At 41.3% G+C, this 14,546-nt stretch overlaps 1 protein-coding gene across 3 annotated transcripts in view; it reads right to left on the bottom strand.

Moving 5' to 3' along the window:
* The window catches only part of DEPDC1B (DEP domain containing 1B), an 85,957-nt gene that overhangs the window by 48,849 nt on the left and 22,562 nt on the right, over positions 1-14,546 (bottom strand). For all 3 annotated transcript variants that reach the window (XM_025923740.2, XM_086700320.1, XM_086700329.1), the window contains one exon: positions 538-673. In XM_025923740.2, coding sequence (XP_025779525.1) covers positions 538-673 — 136 coding nt within the window. The remainder of the gene's footprint in view (positions 1-537; positions 674-14,546) is intronic.

Below are 14,546 nucleotides of genomic sequence, written 5' to 3'. Positions count from 1 at the left end.
GGGAATATTTTAATGAAAAAGGATACCAAAAAAATTAGATTATTCAACAATAAGCTTAGGTTTTCCAAAACTAACAGAATCTACCTTTGATCATCTATAGTGTCAGGGGTCATTCTACAATACTTCACATCCTAACCTTCTCACTCTCAACTAGTAATAGAACAAAATCCAGGAGAAAAAGAGGCAAAAGAGTAAATTCTAGAACACAAGAGAATGAGATTATAAGGGAGTTGTCACATAAACCTACTTGTTCTGAACATATGAAAATAGGTACCATATATATGCCAAAGCCTCAACAGGCAAGAGTTCAACAGCTAATCTTTCCTTGTCACTGTTCTCTCAGCTACTGACACCTAAGATATTTTAAAGTACTTTCAGACCATTGTTCCTAAGGGACCAGTAGAAAAAAGACTAAGGCTGGTGGTTCACAGATCATATCCTATTTCTGGTAGCTGCTAGACCCGCCCCAGCCACCGCCACCACCATCGCCCCACTCCGCCCCGACCATCCCACCCACTCTTTTAGTAACACACTTACCATCACAAGTGGCCTCACTGGGATGTTCTCTTGTGAAGTCCCTGGTGGGGGGTCATTCCATTCTGGAAATTTTATAGCATCTTTTTGGTATGTAGGCTTCTTTGGATATGGTTTCAGGGGTGAGGAAGGAGGAAACCTAAAAACCAAGAAGGAAATCTCTATTATTTCAGTCAATGGGAGACACAGATATTTTAACAATAGCCCCCATTTCTTCTGTCCTTGATAATTTATGTAATAATTCCAAACTTCAGATAATGGAATTCTCACTATCTATCAGAGTATGAATGCTCAAATTATTACACATGGCTCACTATGCCCAACATACGATTTTTTTCAAAATTCATTCATTATGTCTACTAGAAAACATTTATGAAAACAGGAATCAAACCTGTGACACATTATTAAATAAATAAATAAAAGTTGTTCTCTTATCAAATGATTTTCACGAATAAAGATGTTCTTAATGGACTGCTGGAGCAAGCCAGTTCTTTCACCCAGCTGGAAATCCTTAGTACCTCACAACTCTCTGAAATGTCTAGGTGGTACGTATGCAAAAGAAAATATGGACCAATGAATGTTCAGCGCTACTTGCTGAGGAAGAGCGTATCAGCACAAGAATCTTTTACCCTAATGTTCATTTTTATAACTATTTCAAAAGAAGATTAATCAATCCTCTTTCCCTTGAATATGCAACACTTCACAGTGAGATGGAAGCCTCAGTCCTGGAGGAGGTGAAAGCTGCCCAGTGTCCTTCTGCCTTTTGATCCCCTCCTCTGTCCCCATACCGCCAAGTCATTGGCAACATCACTCCTTGGACCAACACAGAGAAGCCTAAATACGCTAACTCTCCTTAAATCAGTATAGGCCATACCTGATAAACAACAATAGAAAGGTAACTAAATACATATTTTCCTCAGAGTAACTGTTGTTAGTTTGTTAGAAAAAGACAGGCTGCAGGACATTGAAAAGGTAACACAAGATCTCTAGTTCTTCATGTTGACATGGAAGTCAGTAGGTAGTTTACTTTTCATTTATTTAAGCCAAAATAAAGGTTTAAAATCTTATCCATGATACCTGTAGGAAAAATAATCCAAATAAACTAGAAAGATCTTATTCCTAAGGCAAATGAAGACAGAAATAGTTTTCAAATGCCTATAGTTTACCAAAAGAGTTTGTATTGAGGTGAATCAGAAGAATCACAAGTAATAAGCACTATGAAGCAACATTTCAAAAATAGTCACAATAGACTTGAAAGGGATGGCTAGAGGCACCTGGGTGACTCAGTTGTTAAGCGTCCAACTTTGGCTCAGGTCATAATCTTGTAGTCCTGGGTTTGAGCCCTGAGTCCGGTTCTGTGCTAACAGCTCAGAGCCTGGAGCCTGCTTCGGATTCTGTGTCTCCCCCTCTCAATGCCCCACTTGTACGCTCTCTCTCAAAAAAAAAAATAAATAAACATTAAAAAAAAAAAGTGATGGCTAATGAAGATAAGTTTCATCTTCTCTGAAAAAAATATGCAATGACTTTGCTTTATTTGAAAAGTCAATGAGAAAAAAAATGAAATCATTAAATCAAATTAAAAATAAACCGAAAGCTTAAATTTTTTAATCAAGTTAAAAGACAGGCATTTTCAAACAATTCCAAAATATAAATTAAATCTCTAAAGCCCATAAAAGTCACTCTACTTCTTTTTTTTAATGTTTTATTTATTTTTGAGAGATAGAAAGACAGAGTGCGAGCAGGGTAGAAGCAGACAGAGAAGGACACAGAATCCGAAGCAGGCTCCAGGCTCTTAGCTGTCAGCACAAAGCCAGATGCACGGCTTAAACCCACCAACAGTGAGATCATGACCCGAGCCAAAGTTGGACACTTAACTGCTTGAGCCACACAGTTGCCCCTACTCCTTAAGTAAAGGCTGGCTTTTACTTAAGCCAGCTTATTTCTAAGAAGCCAACAATCATAACTCAAGTCCTACTGCCAACATACAGCACGTAGGCACACACTCAGGTACACACAAACACTCTCACATTCAAACACACATGTGGTGTAGCAAATTGTCTCCAGGGAATTCGGAGATCACCCACTTCTCAGTTCTTTAAAAATTAAACACCATCCCGGGGTGCCTGGATGGCTCAGTCGGTTAGGCGTCCGACTTCAGGTCAGGTCATGACCTCACAATTCATGAGTTCAAGCTCCACATCAGGCTCTCTGCTGTCAGTGCAGAGCCCACTTTGGATACTCTCCTCTCTCTCTCTCTGCTCCTCCCCCCCCCACTCTCTCTCTCACACATCCTCTCTCTCAAAAATAAACATTAAAAAAAATTTAAACACCATCCCTACTCCCACCCCACCACTAACACCCACTGCTTATTCCCCAACTCTGTCAACTAAAGTGTGAAAACTTGACCTGTGCTCCAGCCCTAGTTCTCTCCGGAACAGTCTTTGTGTCCTCTGGAAAATAACAGTGTCTCTAAGTTTATTCATTTGTCAAACAAAGGGATTAAATTGGATGATCCATAAATTTCCTCCTGGGTTCAAAATGTGTTTCTTGTATTCCCACACCCTGAAACAAGTAATAGCTTCCAAAACCCACAGCAGCAGTTCCTAAGTGGAGAACTGTGATTGAAGAGATACCAGGGAGTCACTTTCTGCCTTTGCCCTGAGAAGATGCCCTGGGAAGATCAATAACAGATGTGGTGTCTTTGCAAGCCACCTGGCCAGAGATGAAATGCAGAAGAGCTCCCTCTCATGGACTGTTTTTATTGTGTGTATTGAAAGTTTTCCATTTAATTCTAAAACTTTAATCATGTCTTCTCAGGCTTCAAAGGCAGTCACAGATGATCTAATCCAACTGTCACGTTCTTTACTTATGGAAATCAAGGCCCAAAAGAGGAAAGCAACTTATTAAAAGACTCACAACTAACTGGCCATGCGAACAAACCATCTTGCACAAAAGATTTGTAAGCCCTTTAATAAGGACATCACAAAACTTTATTGAAAAACATTAATGAAGTAAATTGATAGATGTATCATATTGGTAAATAAGATTCAATATCAATATTCAACAGCAAAATGGCAATGTAAATATTCCTCATGAAGATATACACTTATGGAGAAATTCTAATTAGAATATAAAGTTTCTTATGAAATATGATACACTGATTCTAAGTTTACATGGAAATGCAAGAGGCCAAAAACAATCAAGACATTCTTAAAGAAGAAAAACAAAGCGAGGAGACTTACCCTACCAGCTATCAAGGCTAATTAAGATAATATGGTAGAGCTATACTGATGGCATAGACTATGGATTCTCAGCCTCAGCACTATTGACATTTGGGGCTGGATAATCTTGTGGTGGAGAGCTATCCTGTGTACCATAGGTTGTTTAGCAGCATCCCTGGCCTCCACCCACTAGATGCTAGTAGCACACCCTCCCAAGTGTGACAACCAAAAATATTTCCAGACACTGTCCCCAGCAAAATGGCCCCCAGTGGAAAATCATGGGCCCAGACAGATAATCTAAAACAAACATACACATTTATTTAGAAACCTGGTTTATGGCAGACCAGACATTACAGATCAGTGAGAATGTATGGACTGTTCAATAAAGAGTTCTGGTCCAAGAGTTGCACACATGGGAAACGTGAAATTGCACCCCTGCTGTAGACTGCACCTCCAAAGATGTTTTACAAAGGCACTTCCCTCCCACATGCTTCTCTGCAAGTGATCTTGCCACCACTCTATCAAGAGGCAGAGTGTGTTTCTCTACTCTTTTGGTTCTGGGTGAGACTCCCTCCAAGGGCTTTAGTAACTAGGATGGCAAGAGTAAGAGGGTGCCAGTTCTACAGCCTGTATTTGCTTCAGATCATTAAGAAATAAATTTTATACTTCAAGTGTGAAAAAAAAGGGGGGGGGTGCCAGTTCTGGGCATTAGCCTTAAAATGGCCTGGAATGCCCTTCCTGCCTCTAAGAGCTTCCACTCTTCTTGCCAAGCTCCCTCTTATAGACTAGCCATCATGTAAAGAAGGGGGAGTACTCTGAGACCAGAATACTGCAAGGTACGTAAGCATCAAAAAGAGGTCCTAGAAGATGAGACACTGCATGGAAAGAAACTTGAGGTCAAGTATATGGCAGTTCCAGACTTGTCATGCAGAGGTCACCATGGAGGTGCATTTTCCAGGCTCAGCAATGTCCAGCCAATGTCCAGCTAAGACTTCCCAAACTCCTCACAAAATTATGTAAAAACAACTGTCTTAAGCCACTGTGTTTGGGCATAGTTTTGTTACACAACAACAGATAAGCTGAAAAGAAATTTATTTATATCAGAACAGGCAGTCAGTGGACCTCTGAAGAGCCTCAGGGAGACTTGTTACAGGAACGTGGAAGGGCTGTGAGAAGGCTGAGGTTGGAGGTATAGGAAAGACCCATGTTGCCTAGTGGCAACAATTCCAGTCAAAATTGTCCCCTGCAGTGACATGGAAAATACGAAAGGTGGATTTGGATAAGGAATTTTCCAAGATGAATGTTGAAAGTGCCAACCAGTCTCTTTCAGTTTTGATAACCAGGTATGGATGGACAAAGATAAACTAAAGAATGACTACTTCAAATTTTAAGCAGAATTTAAAGGAAACATAAAAGAGCTATGACTTGATTCATAAACAAAACTATCTCTCATCCCCAGTCTCTCTCAACAAAAGGTTCTCAAAGTAAAATGGCCTTACAACCAATATCAAATTCAAGATGTTTCTAGTAAGACATGGTCCTTGGGTAGTTGCATGCGTGGCTATAAAAGACTTTTACTATAACCTTAAAAAGATTTAAGGCAGTACCTTACAGATCATCTTGGTTAAAGTTAGAGTTTAAGAATCTTGAAGGTGTTGTATCATGGCAGACTTATAAGTAGCCCAGGGAGAAAAGAGCCTGTTTCAAAGACACTTGTGTGACTTTTATCTAATGGAATAAATCAAAATAAAATTCACAGAAAAGCCACAGCACTTTTAAGACACTAATAATAGCAGAATCACCATCCACTTGGACTAAAAAGTGAACAGTTCAAAATGCAAAAAAAACAGTCAAGAATCTCAAGCTTCTGTAAGCGGGAAGTTTATCAGAAAGTTATTTCACTGCAAACATGAGCCATTCTTTATGGAAAAGGAAAAATGACTAAGTGTGCAGAGACAAGACTCTAGGGGGAAGAGCCAGGAACCATGTACCATCACTCACAGGAAGCAGAACTGGGCGCTAATCAAGGAATGGCAGACAGATGTTCAACTGCATTTTAGAAGTGCTATGGGCTAACACTGTTTTATGTGATGCCATAATGGGACAAATTTAGAGAGTCATGATGCAGAGGATGAATGCAGTTTGCCAATGAATGCCATTGTGGCCAAAGTGTATTTTGCAAGAATGGCCACAACAGTATTGCCCATCCTTCCCCAATGTGACTCTTCTCCAGTGTGACTCTTCCTCAGTGTAACTTTGATGAGGTCAAATATTCAACAGGATGAGATGATTTCTCTACCTCTTTGAATGTGAACAGGCCCTTTGGCTGCTTTGACAAATAGAATATGGCAGAAGTGACACTTTGCTGATTCCAGGAATAGACCTTACCTAGCTGGCAGTTTCCTCTTTTAGCCTATTGTAAATACTTGCTCTTGGGATGCTCATTCTTGGGACATAACCTCTTGGAAGCCAGCCACCATATAAGAATAGTGACCACCCTAACACCATCATGTCATGAAAAGTATAACCCATGTGAAAATGCCCGATACGATCAAACCTCATGTGAAAAGAGAGAGGGGCCAAGAAGCACAAAGGCACCAACCACAACTCTGAGCAGAGAAAGAAGTCATCTTGGAAGTGAATTGTGCAGCCCAACTGATGCTTTATGGGTAATGGGCAAACTGCCAGATGTACTCTTTCTCAATTCTTGACACAAAATTATGAGCAGAATAAAATGCTTAAAGCCACTAATGTTTGAGATAGGTTGTTTCTCAGAATGAGAATACCAGAACAATCCCAAATTCACACCATGAATAAAAATCATCGGTAAAAACCTTAAAATTTAGAATACAATATAAGAAAATATCTCTCTGACTTTCAGTAATAAAAGGACTCTTGTTAAGCAAGATACAAAAACCATAAAGTAAATGGGGCACCTGGGTGATTTAGTAGGTTGAGCACCTGACTTGGGCTCAGGTCATGATCTCATGGCTCGTGAGGTCGAGTCCCATGTTGAGCTCTGTGCTGACAGCTCAGAGCCTAGAGCCTGCTTCAGATTCTGTCTCCCATTCTCTCTGCCCCTCCCCTGTTTGTGCTCGCCACCACCCCCATCTCTGTCTCAAAAATAAATAAATATTTTAAAAACTTTAAAACAACATAAACTATTAAAAAAAAGATTGACACATTCACTTACATTAAAATAAAAAAAGTTCTGCTTATCAAGACACAATAAAATGAAAAAAAGGAGATCTTTGCAATCCAAATAATTGACAAAAATTATATCAATCCAAATAATTGACAAAAAGGATTAATATCCAGAATATACTTTTTTTTAACTCCTAAAAACATATAAGAAAAAAAATCCTATAGAAAAAGGGCAAACACATGAACCAGGCATTTCTAGATGTGGAACCAGGAATGATGAATAAACATATAAAAGACACTTGATCCATCAATAATCAAATAATATCACAACAAGACAGCATTTCATACTTACCAGATTGGCAAAAGATCAAGTCAGTCAATATCAAATGTTTTCTACTACTGGATAAAACTTAGCATAGCCCCTATGCTATGTTGGCATTACCTAGTAAAGGTGAACAAATATGCAGTATCTTCTAAACTAATTTCACTCTATGTAACTCTGGGTAGCCTAAAGAAACTCTTACACATGTACAAAAGGAGACAAGTCCATAAATGTTCATGGCAGCACTGCTTATAAAAGCAAAAACTGGAAGCAACCCAAATCTCATTGGAAAAGGAAGAGATAATGGATTGTGGTATACTGATAAAATATAAAGTAGCTGAGAAAATTCCTTAACTATAATTAAATACACCAACATGGATGAATCTCAAAAATCATGAGAACTAACAGTCAGAAAAGAATACATACTGTTTGATATCTGTTATATAAATTTCAAAGCAGAGAAAAATATTTCAGGAGCCAAAATGATCCAAGGATAAGTGTTAAAACAATAGAGAGAAGCAAAGAAATGATTAACACATAAGGCAAGAGTGATGATCTCTTGCAGAAGAAAATGCAAATTGTCAGTGAACAGGTGTTTACTATTCTTATATAAATCATTCAAATAGTTTATACACTCACCTATGGCATGTATTTTAAATACAACTGACAACATTTAAAAAGAGCAGAGCTCCCTCCAGTGGGTTATATTGGTCTTTGCTTTTAAAATTCTAAATTTAATTCTACCATTATGATCATGGATTCCAAAATTATAGTCTCTTAGAAATGATCTAGTTGTACACTGAATAAAATGAGACCAGAAGAGGAATCAGCACCAGCTAATCATCCAACACAACAACAATCCAGGTCTTACCTGTATTGCCAAATTTTTGGTTGGAAAAAAAGCAGTTAAAAATAAACCATTCCAGGGTGCCTAGGTGGCTCAGTTGGTTGAGCATCCAACTCTTGATTTTGGTTCAGGTCATGATTCCAGAGTCATGGTATCAAGCCTGGCATCGTGTTCTGTGCTGAGCATAGAGCCTGCTTCAGATTCTCTTTCTCTCTCTCTCTCTCTCCCTCACCCCCTCCCCCTCTCCCTCTCTCCCTCTCTCCTTCTGCCTCACTCCCCAGCTCATGCATCTGTCTCGCTAAAAATAAAATGAATAGTAATAAACTATCCCAGAACTTAATATATTTTGACAAATTTACTTAAATTAGAATTTATTAACTAATCAAGCAATTAAAATATTCTAGGGCATCTAAACTGCAAGGAGAACATAGTTTATAAATCTTAATAAATTTGAGTCATAAATGACACAATGCACTAACAAAGTTCTTCCCATTACATATGCTAAAATTGTTTCTTTAGCATCAGCAGAAATTTGCAGCATCTACAGCTTTTGCCAGCTTGCCTCTTTGCCTTAGTCACCTAAGCCTCTGTACAAGAAAAGCCAGGCAGAAAGTGATTATAGGAGCTGACCTCTCTGAGACTGTGGTTTCCAAGAAACCCATGCATTAGGCAAACCGGTAGCAATTTGCTGGGCTCCAATGTGCTCTGTAGCCATTCAATGTATTGTTCAGGACCAGTAGTGGTATATAGTACAGTATTGTGTAAATGCTGAAAAACCGTAAATGACTATATTTCACAAAAACTGCTTAAAGGTGTATCAGAAACATAAAGTAACTGAGAGAATGAGAATAAAAGATGAAGCTGGAAAAAACAGTTGCCAAACTAAGGAAGCCATGACCTCTGAGATCAGAAATCGTTCCTTATTCCATTTGAATAAAGATTCCATTATGAGTAAAGGATCAAATAAGTTTTTTTTAAGGAAGGGAGAAATGTGATCTGGTCTGAAAGACACTCTTACCTTATTAGCAATAACTATTTAGAAAATGAATTCCATTTACAACAGAAGAAAATATATAAAATATAACTTAAAGAAATGTGTGAGATCTACAAAGAAAATCACCACTATTTACAATAGCAGCAAAAAACATGAACTACTTAGATCTAAATCTAACAAAACTTGTGCAGCATCAGTACATGCACAGCAACAAAGCACGGCTGAGAAATTAAAGACCTAAATGAACTGAGAGCTATGCTATGTTCATGATTTGGAGGGCTCAATTTTGTTAATTTGTCAAATCCTCCAAATTGATCTATAGAGTCCATACAATATCATTAAAAATTTTGATGAAATTTTTATAGAAATGCACAAGGAGAGTCTAAAATTTATGTGGACAAGCAAAAGAACTAGAATAGTCAAAATAATTTTGAAAAGTAACAAAGTTGGAGGACTTACACTAACTGATTTTGAGAGTTATTATATGTCTGCAGTAATCAAGACTGTTGTACTGGAGACAAGCTGGACATACAGGTCAGTGGAACAATATATAAATTAAGTCACAGGACTTTATATGATGTTATGTCCCATATCCGCAAGAGTACACGGCCCAGGATCAAGGAGTGGAAGTAAGAAGAGCCCTATTGACCATCCCTCCCAGTGACCCATCCCCACAACTCTTGGTTCTACAGTTAGAGGTCCTGTTCCCAAAAGAGAAACAAGTATTCCTGCCAGGAGACATAGTAAGTACACTTTAGACTCCTTGCGGCAAGGAGCAGAGGCAAGAAGAGGGGCTGCTGTCATGGTAGGGGTAACTGATCCTGACCAGCAGGAGCAGGGTGGGCTGCTCTTCACCTGTGGGGGCAAGAACACCTTGTTGTATGGAAACCAATTTGACAATAAATTTCATATATTGAAAAAAAAAAAAAAGAACAAAAAAAGAACACCTATGGCACCTGTTGGTACTTCCTTGTCCCACTGTAACTGTACATGGGTATGGACAGAAACATCAACCTGAGAAGTGTATGGTTGTCAAAGGTCCAGACACTTTCAGGAATGAACTTTAGGGTCACACTATGAGGTAACACACCCAAAGCTTGTCAAGGTGATAGCTGAGGGTGAGGAACTTTACAGTGGCAAGAGGAGAAGAAAGAGGATGAGGACCAGCTGTAGCCCTAAGACCAGCTGTGGCAACAAGGGATATATTCTTCTCAGTAATTTCCATCTCCTGCATGTCGTCTCAGGAGGAAAGTCCCATGCCCACGCAAAGCGAAGCAGATGTGTGCAGCACAAGTGATTGACTATGCCAGCCATGGAGATGCACGGTCCCTACCTCCCTTCAAGAGGCCAACAGCCTCCAAGACGGTCCCCAGGCTCTAACCACTGTGCCTTTCAGGCTTTGCCACGATGCTTCCAGCACATCAGTCAGTACACAGTGGGTATTGGAGCTGGGCCAGTTCCACCAGAAGACATAGGACTCCTCTAGAAAGCAACTATTGTCCAAGGACTCCCCATCAACCTGGCCAAGACTTTCTCAGAACTGCACCCTATCATCTTAGGTCCTTCCTGCCCAATTCTTTCCCCTCTGCTTTCCCAGAGATCAGACCTGCATCAGAGTCCCAGCCCCTTGCTCCCTTCCCCCTTCAACCATTCCAGACAGGCCCCAAATACTAGCGTTAATTTCCTTTCACATCTAGCCCCATCGTGGCATCTCCTTCTCTTCTCAGAGACTTGAACTAACAGACTCAGGCCTGTCTCACTCCAGTGTGTTTGTTACAGTCCTTCCATTACTGACTTCACAATTATACTTAACTGTAGCTCACTTGATGTGGGAAAAGACTGAGCCACTCTGACTCAGGAACAGGTGGAGTGATTATTGCTTAACTTCTCAGTTTAAAGGGACCTTATTAACCTTTGAACTTCTTTCTCAATGAATACTAGGCATTGTGTTAGGTGTGGGGGACACAGATAACAGCAAATTCTTTCACAGCCTTATCTTCCACCACACCCTTCCTAATAACACCCTCCACGTTCTTATATCCTTCAAGCTCACTTGTGATGACCACTTTTATAAGCAATTCCCTCCACCCTGATTGACCCTCTCCCTTGCCTGGAAACACCCACGGACGCATCAAGACTGAACCCAAGCATCACTTCTGGGCAAAATATTCTCTGACGTACACAAGCAGAGTTGATTCCTCAGTCCTCCTATAACACACCCTAATCATGGCATCTGTGATAATGAATTCAGATTTATCTGTCTTCCTAACTAAAATGGAACTCTTTGAAGCATGGGTCATGCATCCAAAGTGTTTAGCACTGTGCCTGGCATAAAGTAGGTATTCCTAGATGCCTGAGAAGAGAAAGGGAAGCAAAAAGAGGACAGCAACAAGCAGCACACTTGACAATCTAACTAACAAGGACCGTAACAAACAAGGACCAACACCAAAAAGAACCCAGAAGTATTTTGCAAGCGGTGAAATGCTGACTGGACACCAGTTGCATAAAAACACTGAAACAGGGGCACCTGGGTGGCTCAGTCGGTTGAGCATCTGACTCCAGCTCAGGTCTTGATCTCACAGTTCATGGTTCAAACCCCATGTCAGGCTCTATACTGACAGTGAAGAGCCTGCTTGCTCAGCAGCTCACACATGAACTCTCAAAATAAATAAACATTAAAAAACAAAAACGGTGAAACAGACTATGCTTTCTGACACTCCCATAAAACACCTGTCAGGCCTCTCCCACTGCTAGTTTGCAGGCTTATCAAATTCAGAGAGTGGCCTGCCCCACCCTTCCACAGCCCTCACAAGTCCACTCTTACAGCCTGCACCTCAAGGCAAGTTCCCACTCTTCTCAGAAACTTCTGGCCTGGGGTTAACTGAGAAAAACTGATGGATCCCCATGGGATCATTTTGTTTTGAGGTCAGAGTATTTAAGAACTACTCCTGGGGCGCCTGGGTGGCTCAGTTGGCTAAGCATCCAACTCTTCATTTCGGCTCCGGTCATGATCTCATGGTTCATGGGTTCAAGCCCCACATCGGGCTCTGTGCTGATGGCATGAAGCCTGCTTGCGATTCTGTCTCCCTCCCCCTCTCCCTCCCCCTCTCCCTCCCCTGCTCACTCTCTATCTATCTCTCTCTCAAAAATAAATAAACATTTAAAAAAAAGTTTTAAAAAAAAGAACTGTTCAATCTACCTTCTTTGGCCAAAATACCTTTCTCTTCCTCTAAGGGGAGCTTTCAGTGGGTTATGTTCACTGATTTTTCTGGATTCTCTACTGATGAAACTCCATTCTCTATTAATTATAATCACTAGGCATCATGAATTCATAGGAAAGAAACTTGGGTAAGGATTAAAGGAAAAAAGAATTAAAGACCAAGTGGGTGAAACAAATACAAAGTGAAGGGAAAAAGAAACATGACACAAAACATGAAACACAGGAATATGACCACACATGAATGGCCAGGGTAGAAAGATAAAACATAGGTTCGAAATTAACCTGCGGTAATCACCAAAAAGCCTAAAAAAAAGGATGCCACAAAAGTTTATCAGTAACCAGTAGATGCTTTTCATGAGTCAAGACAGTCTGTTCAATACTCTGTTTAACACACCTACTTTCCCTGGCACATTTTACATCCAAAGAGGGCAGCGATAATGTAACCTCAGGATGAGCTGAGCCTGGTATAGAACTGTCTGCCCCAGGGCAAAGATCAGCTTACGGCTTATTTTTAGCGGATTCTGCTCCTGCACCTCAGGGACTGCCAGGGTCCTCAGGTGGAATGCATCCCCACAGCTTGGGACAGACTGCACTGCTGCTTACCTTTTGGGCAGTCTATATACACACCATAATCATGGCACTGTTTCCTCTGCCCAAAACAATTCCCCAGTTTTGCTCCTTCAACAGGCACTGCCTGTCGTATCAGTTTGAGTTGTTGGTTGCAAAAGCCAATTCTGACTAATTTAACCAGACACAAAAAAATTGAAAATATCCAAGTAGGTTACAAAATCAATAGGAGGGAGAGCTGGAGAACTAGCATCAGAAAGGGGGAAAAAAAGTGCTAGGGAGAAAGGAAGCCACAGCAGCACACAGAGCAGGAACCACAAGGGACAGTCTAGTGTGAGAGTGACGGCTGACACCATGGCCTCTGCATGACTTTGCCTCTATGTGCTCTGCCCTTGCTCCTGCAGGCCACCACTGCTGTCACAAGAAATTCTATGCTGTCCCTTCCCCTTCACATCTCTCACTTGACATTCAAAGTCGTAGGCAGGAGTGTATCGACCTCCAAGGGCAGGACAGGTCCCTGAACCCTAACTGCTGAAAGACGGAGAATCTCACCTACCTCGGCTTCTACAAGGAAGACAGGGCTCTGCCTCCCTCCAAGGCTCACAAAAACAGGGAATCTCACAAAACAGAAAAGGAGCTTAAAATGTTTGGCAGCAAAAAAGGTGAAATGTCCAGTATATGTTTTTTATCAGTACCCCCACAACTATGACATGGAAACCTGGACATTCATTCTTGACTTTTATGGGAGGAGTGGGTACAGAGACTCTGAGATACTCATCCAGCATCCAAAGGGTCTAAGCTCCCAGAGACTTTATACAGGAACAAATCCTAAAGATTTAGATGTTCACTAACCACAGATGTATTTGAAGAACTGCAAGGACTTACAGATTGACAGGTGCCTTGACAAAGGTAAGAGTTAGACTCCAGACCTCAATAAAAGAAAATGTTAAACATCAGTAAAGATTCTAAATGCAAAGGGGTGAAGGGAGAGATCCAAGATGGCAGCATGGGAAGACCCCGAACTCACCTCATCCCAGAGACAAATGGAATCTACACCTACATGTACAGCAATTGCTCCTAAAGAACTGAGGGTCAGTGAACAGCTTCTGCACACCCAAGGATAGAGGGACCACACAGAGAATGGGCAGGAGAGACAGAGACAAGGTGATGATGAGAACACCACCCCCCCACACTATAAACTGCAGAAGGAAGGGATAGCAACAGAGGGCCCTCAGCAGATTTGCACAACCTGGGGCACAGCAAAAAATAGCAGTTTCAAGGGCAACTAGACTTTGAATGGAGGAATCCCATTTACTAATCCTAGAGCACCCACGGAACAGTGCGGGAACTGCTGAAACTCTCTCGAAGGTTGGAGATGCCAGTGAGGGTCCTGTTTTTGTTCCTCCCCTATCTTGACAGCACAGAGGGGGGCAGGGCCAAGGCACTCTAGCCAGCCTGCTGCCTCAGCAAGCGCAGGGTCCCTGGCCCACACCAGCTCCAGCCATGCTGCCAAGGTGGCCACCCCACCCACACCTGTCCCAGCTCCACCCAGCCCAACAAGGGCTACCGCATAGTCCACTCTGGGAAACCTCCCGGCCCATGCCTCCTCTAGCTCCAGCCATACCACCAGCATGTCCCCTCTGCAGGGTCCTCCACCCCACTCCAGCTCCGGCTGCACACAACCAGCCCAAACCACC

The sequence above is a fragment of the Puma concolor genome, chromosome A1, assembly GCF_028749965.1.
Source record: "Puma concolor isolate L17-30 chromosome A1, mPumCon1.1.hap2, whole genome shotgun sequence".
In the NCBI taxonomy this organism is placed as follows: Eukaryota; Metazoa; Chordata; class Mammalia; order Carnivora; family Felidae; genus Puma; species Puma concolor.
The sequence above is the reverse complement of the archived record's forward strand: the minus strand, read 5'-3'. Positions and strand labels throughout refer to the sequence as shown.